Raw genomic sequence first — 9661 nt, 5'->3', positions numbered from 1 at the left:
GTAAAATGAGACTGTGTTAATGATTGTGAAAGCTAGGTGACAAGGACATGAAGGTTCACCATAGTATACTCCTCTTTTGGATATCTGAAATTGTCTGTCTTGATAAACTGAGTCACCAGCCCCCAGAACCCTGCCTGGCACACAGCGGGAACTTAGTAAGTGATTAACTGAAATGGTCACAGAGCTCCTGCCTGATTAGCATCACCTCCAGGTTCCTTAACAACAGTGCCCCAGGGAGCCCATTCAGTACTGGAGTCTTTTCTCAAACTGCTCAGTGAACCCTGATCCACCCAAACCTGTCTCCTTGTAGCTACAGCGTTAATACTGCCCTTTAGAGGATAAGGGGTAAACCCACAGAAAAGTCCTTCAAGTGCTGTCACCTCACACTCCCCACTTCACTCCCGAGCAGCCTTCACATTAAAATTCCCTTCATTTGCTAAGGTACGAATGCTTTAATCCTTACACTTCCATTCACCCAAAATAAGTTCGTTCCTTCTGCCTCATGAACAGTAAAACAAGACTCATACACACACATGAGCATTAACAACTGTTTATTTAAATGTTTCAAGGATCCCAAAACCCTTTTAAAAATTAAAATTGCAAAGCACTCCATTCAATAAAAGCACATAAAACCCTCATAATTAGTATCACAATTCACCATACAGCTCTTACTCTGAGAAACAATTTTACCCTTTATTACAAAGGCACAGAAGTCATCTGAGACCTCAGATGTTAACCCCACTGCATATTAATGTCGCACTGCTAATGTGCAACTTCATACAATTAAAGCTTAGAGCACAGTTTTCCAACACTTCATAGTGGGTTATAGATTCTTTCTATAAATAATAATTAAAAAAAATACTGGACCTTAAGACCAATATAGGCATCACAAAAAGGACCTGAAATTTTCTGCAAGGGCAGCTGTATTTCCTGACGGAAGACTTTAACAGTGAAAGTCTACTGCCTGCAGCAGGCACTCTGGACCCAGCTTCGCCAAGGAAACACAGTGAAACGAGCAACCTCTAACACGCTAAAAAAATACTTTCTTGTAGGCCTCTGTGTGAACGCAGCACTGGGATCACTCGTTCACGGCTCTCATCATCCCACCAGTTTCCAGTCTTTAAAAATACGTACTTGACAGTCGAGAAGTTCTGGATTCGGTTTTAGACACCACGGTGGAGGCCCCTGTGGTGCGGCGCGCCTGAGGGTCTCCTCACCGGCGTGGGGCGGCCCCTGCGGGGTCACTGCCGGGGGTGGCGTCTGGGCTGGCAGCCCGCTCTACTCCCTCTTCCGCACTCACCTCGTCCTCCGGCGGCCCAGAGCTGGCTGCACTCTCCTCCATGAGAACGGTCCCTTCTTTCTTCTTTTCTGTCGACACCTCTAGCCCCATCATCCTGAGGTAATGAAGCCGTTCGTTCTTGGGCACGAAAGTTCGAATTGATGCCTTCCCCCGCCATCCGCATAACACAATGGGACACTGGAGGGTCTCTGGTTTCCTACAAACAAAATGGCTTCATGTAAGTATTACAAGTCCTCATAAACGCATCTACAGAGGGATTAATATGCAACCTCTCCAAAAAAAATACCCCCAAACCACTGGGAAAGCATTTTGGTCTGTGACCCTATGGAGGGTTTTCTCGAAGGAAGATCAGCTTCCTTCTTCAAGTCCTGAATACTATCAACACCCTCAGGCTGGCCAGAGTTTCCTTCTAAAAGCTCACAGTGGAATAACCTCAGATCTGCTGACTTCACAAACACTCTCGATGTTAGAATGTCTACATGTTTCCTTCCTCTGGAATCTGAAGACCTGTCCGTGATGCCCCATTACACCACCCAGCCGGCAGTTCTGTCCCACTGCCTCACTGCTCCTCATGCTCACTGCCCGTTGTTACAGATGAACAAACTGAGGGTCCTGAGAGGCTGGACAACCGGGCCCAGAGTAACACTGCCAGCAGGCTGGAGCACCAGGCCTGGTACCAGGACTGCCCACTCTTCCGACAGTCCATGCTTCAGTAATTTGGTCTGAGTGACCCTAAACTCTTCTTTGTTACCCACCCCCATGACAATATGAGCCCCTGGACACACTGAGCCCATTGGCTTCCAGCATGCAGTGTTATCTGGGTCCAGAACACCCCCGCCCCCTAGTCCACTCGACCCCACCTTACAGACACACCAAGCGCATCAGCTCCCCTTTCCTCAATGAAGAGCATGGGTATCGTCTGTGTTACTCCTGTGCCCTCAAGTACTTATACGCATCACTATTTACTATGCACACTGTTAACTTCTTTCAAATGGGGCTCTGGTCTAGTTTTTGGCTCCTAAAGGCTCCACTAAGTTAAACATATGTCCCAAATCTACTTGATGCCAGGCATCAGTGACACAGGCTGAGAAAGGAACAAAGACAGAAGGGTTCAATTATATTTTTAAAAAACAAACAGTAAAAGAGAAGGGCCTGAACCAAGAAGCGAGAAATAAACCACTAAAAAGAGGGAAACGGAAACACATCAGTACCTCCCCATTTTCCCTAGGGTAAAGCATGGACAGTAAGTTGATAAGAAACAATGAGAGGAACACACGAGAAATCTCCAGACTCCCACTCTTTTTCTTTACTTTTTCTCAACCTAGTAATTCCTGACGCTGTCTTTTCACCCGTGTTCTTCAACCAGGAGAAACCAGTGTTAGTACGGGGGAACACGAATCCACGTCCTAAACTATCGTCAAGTTTCTACCTGAGCCACATAGCACCGTTATTTTAAATACCATTTCTAGGTCTTCGTCCAAACGGTTCTGTGATCCCACCCGCACTCCCGACACATGAGCGGGCCCCCTTGTTCTCCTGGCTCCCCCATCAGTAGAGAAGCATGTCGCAATACCTCCCACCTCAAACCTTCTCTCCACCCCACCACTCACCCGAGGAAGGCCCGTTCACTGTTTTCCACAGCAAACATCTCGAAAGTGGTGTCTACGCCGGCTCTCCACTGCCCTGGCCCATTCCGCAACCGTCTCCAGTTATACTTCCACACACGCACTCCATCTCGGCCACCCAGCCAACGCCAAGCGCCCTCCTCCACTCTTTGCCTGGGACACCATCTTTCTTCTCAACTGGGTTCCCAGAACCTTTCCCCCCGGCTTCTGCAGTACCCTCCCTTCTGCTCTGTCTCCCACCTGCCCTGTTGCTCCCACTTTTACTGACCTCTCCTCCTCTAATGCCAGCACATCCCAGGGCAAGGTCCTGCACACCTTCTCTGTGCCACCTGCAGCTTCTTTCTAAGTTTCTCATCCAGCCTCCTGGCTTTAAATAGGATCGATGTGCTCATGAATCCCCAGGGTCTATCTCTGGACCTTCCTTTCCCCTTAATTCCCCAAACTTCTACCTAGCTGCCTACCCAGGTCTATTGCCTGTCTCTTTCAGCATTTCAAATTTATATGTTAGTTCTTCTCTCGTTTCCCATTTTAGGAGACAACACTTGCTCAACACAAAAACCCAGAAGCCATCAGAGTGCTCCGGTCCCTTCACTGCCCACGATCCATCTCATCAGCTCTACCTCCAAAACACATCCCAAAGGGACCCACATGCACCACTCTACCCTTGACCAACCCTCGGGCACCTGCACCTGCCTCCCAACTCACCTGCTGTCTTACTCCCCCCGCCACCCCCGACGTATGAGCACACGCACACAGGCTGCTCTCTTCACGGCCCTTGGACCTTGCAGGGTGCTTGGGCCTGCCCTCCTTCCGGAGCTCCCCACCAACTGCTCCCCAGCTTGTTCCCGCGTCAGGGTTTGAGCTTCTCAGCTTCCTTCTCACTGTTCAGACTCAGGTCACACAGTACCTTCCCAGAGAAACTGCCTCAGCTCTACCTAAGCTCTCCCCCAAATCCCTTTCTAGCCCCGTACCCTGTTTATTCCCTCTTCTCAGAAACGGTATTCTATTTCTCACTAGCTGAGGCACTCCGGGCCCGCCACTGAGCTCTCCATCCCGTTTCTAGCAAGTGCTGACCTTCCGGGACCTACTCCTCCAGGATCCCCGTGAGGGGCCAGGTGCACACGTGTACAGTGTACAGTCCCGTGGTGGCTGTCAGTGTGAGCTACAGGGGGGCTAGACCCTTCTGTCTTCTTCAGCAAGTCCCCACACCCCGCCCTAGAACAGCACTGCCTGAAATGTAGCAGGGAATCCACAAACACTGGCGAAACAGGAGAGACGGCAGAGATGGAAGAACTCAACCTCTCTCAACCGTTCAATCTTTACACTAGTTCTGTGCAAGACAGAAATTAGATTTCTAAGGCACAGAGAATAAGTACTATGTATTTTGTTCTCTAAATAAAAATACATTTGGCCTGAGTTGAATGTTCTATGAAACAATATCTTCTCTATGATATACAAGAATAAGATCTCTGTTCTAAAATTTCCACAGTCCTATCTTTAGGGGAACATTCACAAAAGGCTTCTCAGACTACCCCCGCCCTCAGGCTGATGCGACCGCCAACGCCGACTGCAGGAGTGCCCTCACTTACGTGGGGTCTGGCTCGTACTTCAGGACGACGCTCCCCTTGGCTGGAAGAGAAACAGACGTGCATTGGCCAAGCTCTCCCGTTGGTGGACGCCTTTGTGGAGCACATTCACATGCCCAGCATTGTGGACAGATAGCAACAAATAATCTAGCCTCTTGGTCTCAAGGATCTCGATGGAGAAGACAGGCCTTTCTTTTCAAAAACACAAAGCCATCAGCAAGTCAAGCGCCAAGCGGGGCAGTCAAGACAACCTGGCGGGGCACGGTGGCAAAGACCTTCGGGGATTTAGTGAAGCTCCTCAGCAAGCCTCGCTCGGAAGCAGGGAGGTGGAGACCACTACCCGTTAAGTACCCAAATTCAAGATTAAACACATAATTGTTCCAACTCCTAGAAACAGCATGAAACAACACTCAAAAATTGTCAAAAATTATATTGCAATCCTCTAAATGCAGGATTAAAAAAAAGGAAAACAAGCAGTTCCCTTATCCTTTAAAAACATCTCCACTGTAACTGTGGTTCTTGTCTGAGGAGATGGCAGGAGGAGATGGATTCAACACAGCACATTTCATATTCTCCAGGCCGTCAGTTTACACATGAGTAAGAGAGATGATTATGTAACTGCAAGAACTGATTTGTGCAGTTCTCATCAAATTGAGCCAGAAACATTGAACAGTAAGTTATAAAAAATAAACAAGAATAAAAAGAAAAACAAACTTAGAACCCTTGGAATTATTTTTATTCTTAGGTGAAAATTTCACTAGAGTGATTCAAAATGGACGTTTATGAACTATAAAAGCAACACCGTGACCAATAATCTATTTTGGCTGCCTAGCAAAGCAGAGGGAACTGCTGGCAAGACTGCAAGTTCTGCTTTGACAGGGTTGATTAAATGCCAAATAAACTCGACGGCCTACGTGATTTGGTCTCATGCACCTCGCGATGCAGGCAAACCCCACACAACTTGCCCTGGGCTTCCACACGGGGCCCTTCCCTGGCCACCTGCTCTAGGGGGCAGCTCGGAGCTCTGGCTAGTGGGCAGGCCAGGCCCCAGCACCTGCACAGATGCCCTGAGGGCAGCCGGCAGCCCATGGCTCCACAGGGCCTGAGGAAGTAGATCAACCCCAGGGATGCCCTTGACCCTCAATACACTGAGACATCAATTATGTTTCCACAAAGCACTCTGGAATTGACACAGTCAGTAAAAAGAAAGCCACGACACACTAAAATCTAAGAATGAGAAAGATGCAACAAGCAGGAACAGCTCTCTCTGCAGTCTGTATTAGGAGGTGTTATGCCTCTATGCAAGTCAAACGGCTTACCCAAGTCCTTGGCTTGGCTGTATGTCTCACTGCTAAGTTTTCTAAAAAATGGGTTTTCCTGGGTTAACAGAATTTTAACATCTTCTAGCGTTACAGTGATAATTCTTGAATTAATAAATGGATACAATGTATATATTCCCTGTGAGAATAGAGAGAGAGATCAACATTATGAATGGTGACAACCACCCACCCTCCAGTGTACAGTGAGTGCCAGGTGTCCTCAGGGGCTTTCTGGGGTCTGCAGCTGGCCCTCACCTCACCAACAGCTCCAGGCAGGTGCAGCGCCCCTGCCCAGAATCTGTAATACATGAGCAAGCAGGCCCTGGGCAGGAGAGGAAACCCGCCCTCGGAGAGCTCAGTAACCCAGCAGGCTGGCTCAGAAACACCTACTTACACCCGACTGCTCCACATTTATTCATGGCTAGGGCTATCCAAGTACACTGCCCAAATTACCTCCTGGGCTAACCGGAAAGCACAATCAAACTCTTCACCACTGTTATTTCGACACCAGACTTTTATCCCTGTGTTAATAACCTGTAAGCGAGAAAATGAGATGAAACACAATCATACATCAAAGTCACAGGATAATCAATTAAAATAAGCCCTTCTACCCCGAGGAGGCAGAGCAGTAAGTAGCTGCTGACGTGGAGAAGGGAAGGAGAAGGGAAAACTCTGAAAGGCATCTGACTAAGGGCTCTCACAGCCCGAGTGCTGCTCTCATATGGCTTTGGTTTATGTGGCTCATAGTGACTAATAATTACCAGAACACACAAAACCAGGAGACTTCAAAAAGACAAGAACATGTGTACGCACAAATTCCACAGGCTGCTGGGAACAACGATGCCGTCACCCTGAAAACCCCAGTGGACACCCAAGAGAGGAGAATAAAAAAGGCAACTAATATCTTAGTGTTGTTATGAAAATACTTCTGACCTCATGGACTCCAGACCACACTTGGAGACATGCTGCACTAAATAAGGAAAGGGAAAAATGAGTTGGGAAAACAGTAAAGCCAATGAAAACAGGGGCCTAAATGCGGAAAAATCCTAAGAAAACGGGAAAGACAAACACTGCCAAAGGCCCATGGAGCAGCTGCAGTCAGCCCTCCAAATCCTCTGCACCTGCCCCCGTGATACCCACAGCGGGAACACCATTGACCCTCACCCTCGGTGAGGACAGTGGGACGGACAGGACACAGGCCGTGCATCCCATGCTTGCTAACAGCTCTAAAACCATGCAGCAGGCTCGGGCACCCTCAGCCCATGATGGACACAGAGAGCAGATGCCAGGATTTGCTCCTCCCAAATGAAACCTCAGCAGATGGGGAAAAACACACATGTCCCTAATCATGCATCGTCACCTGTCCGTGAGGTGCGCACCTTCATCCTCTCACTGTTATTCAGCAGCACATTCCTCAGCTCCTTAGAAACCATGTAGAGCTGCCTTTTCTTTCCTTCTGTAGTCCGAGTTAACAAATTCATCTTTGGGAATGAAGGGTCCAAAGCATAAAATTTCCTATAAACAAGATCGTGCTGTTTACAAGAGTTTAGTTCAAAATTTAACAGACTGTCTCTAAGCATCTTACTCTCCCTCGACAGAATTCAATTTCTAAAACTCAGTGTGATTTAAGGGCAGTCGAGCTCTGTGATGGGCTCTCATTTTCTAAAACTTCATCTATTTTGCCTGAAACCTCCAAGCAGTTTTTATTTGAGGCACAGCCAGATGAGGGACCTACATTAACAGGTGCAACGTCTCTCCGTCAACTGCTACTCCAAGGACAACGACCTGAGAACACCCACACTACTTCTGAGGGACTTGTACAAACGTATGCAAAGAACCGTTACCCACAGGACAACATAAGTGACCACTCTGGTAAATATGTACTAAAACTTAATGAATAAAGAGGAGATGAATCTGAGACTGTTATCCTAAGCACCTTTCCTCTCTGTTCTGCCTGGGAAATTCCTAATTAGGGCCCTCCACCTCCACCCAGACCCTCTGGTCTTCCTTTCCCAAACAGGAACCGAGGTGGGCAGCCTTGGCCACTGATGTCTAAACTCGAGTAATTTACATGTGCGATCACAGTCCAGGGTTTTCCACCTCTGTATCATCTTCCCCTCTAGGCAGTTTACTTTCTCTGATTACTGCTCACTTCAAATTGAAAGATACAGTCGACCTCAAGTTTCACCGAGCTCTAACATGCAGTTAAAGGAAAAAAAAAATGCTATACACAGCTAAACAAAAAACTACGGTTAAACGTGACCAGTTACAATTTCGAAACTCTACAGTAAATTTCTTTAAATGAAGAATTAAAAAGGTTGAATTAATCCTTACTGGATAGGTGGAAATAATGGGTCATCTTCAGGAATAAATACAAATGGATCTTCTTTAAATCCAAATAACTTCATTTTTTTAGATGGAGGAGGACTAAGGGAATCGGGATGAGAAAAATCCATCTGTAATCTCAGTAATAATGTTGAACACCAAAAGTACCTTCTTCCTTTCCCACCCAACCCACCTCCCCAGCTCGGTGCGATACGGGGTTACACACACGCAGGCTCTGCAGGGAGGCTCGTGATAGACTTCTACCTCCAGATAACAGACAGCAGCAATCGCCACAAGTTCATTAGCACTGACCCCCATCCTATGCCAGCCGAGGATGTCCCACACCTATCCGCTGCAAAACCACTACAGGAACGGCCCCCTGATCCCATTCAATCTACGAGGGCTGCAAAGCCACTACAATGTTAGGATCAAGACATAACCATTTTTCTTACCCACACACACCATCTTTCCTATTTCCATTATTCTCTAAATTCTCAGTTCTTTCAATTATGTCTGTGTCGCCAATTCCTGTGACCGGTTTACTTTCAAGCTTGGAGGGGTCTGCAGCTTTTCCTGTGGTAGGATCAGCAGGGTTCACCTGCACAGGTTGTCTCGGCTCCGCAGAGTCACCCTGCAGCTGTAATGGGCAATAAGTTTGTTTACACTCAGAGAGCAACCCACTTTACACTGCCGCAGGAAAATCAAGAACACGAGTTCACAAAATCAGTCTTAACTATTTTTCTACAGCACTTTATATATACAAGACAACAATCTTTTCTTTAAAAAGTATTTTAAACCTATTTGCTATTATAAACAGAATTCATGAGCACTGTTTCTTCCAGGTTAAATTCAATTACCTTAACCCCCTAACGAGCAGAGCCAGCCTGTTTCCTAGCAGAGGCCGACAGCGTGGCCAGCTGGTCTCCATTTACAATGCTCCCGTGCATCTGCTCTGTGTAAAGCTCACTGAGCGACACAAGTGAGCCAAATACTGCCCCTAAAACAGTAGACAGGCCAAAAACACAAGTATGTAAATAACTGTGACATGAGAAGGACAGTGAATACTGTCCAAGGCACCTGGATAAACTGCTGTGGAAATTAGAAGAGTGTACCTCCAGGGACCAAAGAAATACCTAGGAATAATGAATGAACTTCTGAACTGGGCAACAGTATAATCTGGCTTTGAGAACAAGCAAAATGTTTAATTATACTAAAATTTTTTATATGTATTTTTTATAAAATCTCATAAAAATTATTTAAAATTATATGCCCTTTCTTATCAAGTCACAGATTGGTACAAGTAATAATTCCCAGTTCGTATGAAGCAACTTTACAAATTAGGATACTTGAGCACAGAAAAATTAAACATGTTCCCCAAGGCCACCCCGCTGTAAGGCAGACAAGCTGGGGAGATTCTAAAGCCACTAATGCTACGCAACACTGCCTCCCAGAGAATACATTTTATTTAAATGTAAAAAAAAAGCAAAAAACAAAACCACCCCCCCA

At 46.7% G+C, this 9661-nt stretch overlaps 1 protein-coding gene across 1 annotated transcript in view; it reads right to left on the bottom strand.

The window, feature by feature from the left end:
* Positions 1 to 534: 534 nt before the first annotated feature.
* The window catches only part of NSUN2 (NOP2/Sun RNA methyltransferase 2), a 28336-nt gene continuing 19209 nt past the window's right edge, over positions 535 to 9661 (bottom strand). The window contains exons 13-19 of the mRNA XM_058564375.1: positions 8608 to 8792; positions 8165 to 8257; positions 7210 to 7345; positions 6284 to 6364; positions 5831 to 5969; positions 4515 to 4554; positions 535 to 1496 (exon numbers count right to left, since the gene is read on the bottom strand). Coding sequence (XP_058420358.1) covers positions 1214 to 1496; positions 4515 to 4554; positions 5831 to 5969; positions 6284 to 6364; positions 7210 to 7345; positions 8165 to 8257; positions 8608 to 8792 — 957 coding nt within the window. The 3' untranslated portion in view covers positions 535 to 1213. The remainder of the gene's footprint in view (positions 1497 to 4514; positions 4555 to 5830; positions 5970 to 6283; positions 6365 to 7209; positions 7346 to 8164; positions 8258 to 8607; positions 8793 to 9661) is intronic.

The sequence above is a fragment of the Diceros bicornis genome, chromosome 20, assembly GCF_020826845.1.
Source record: "Diceros bicornis minor isolate mBicDic1 chromosome 20, mDicBic1.mat.cur, whole genome shotgun sequence".
Classification (NCBI taxonomy): Eukaryota; Metazoa; Chordata; class Mammalia; order Perissodactyla; family Rhinocerotidae; genus Diceros; species Diceros bicornis.
This window is presented reverse-complemented; position numbering and strand designations above follow the sequence as displayed.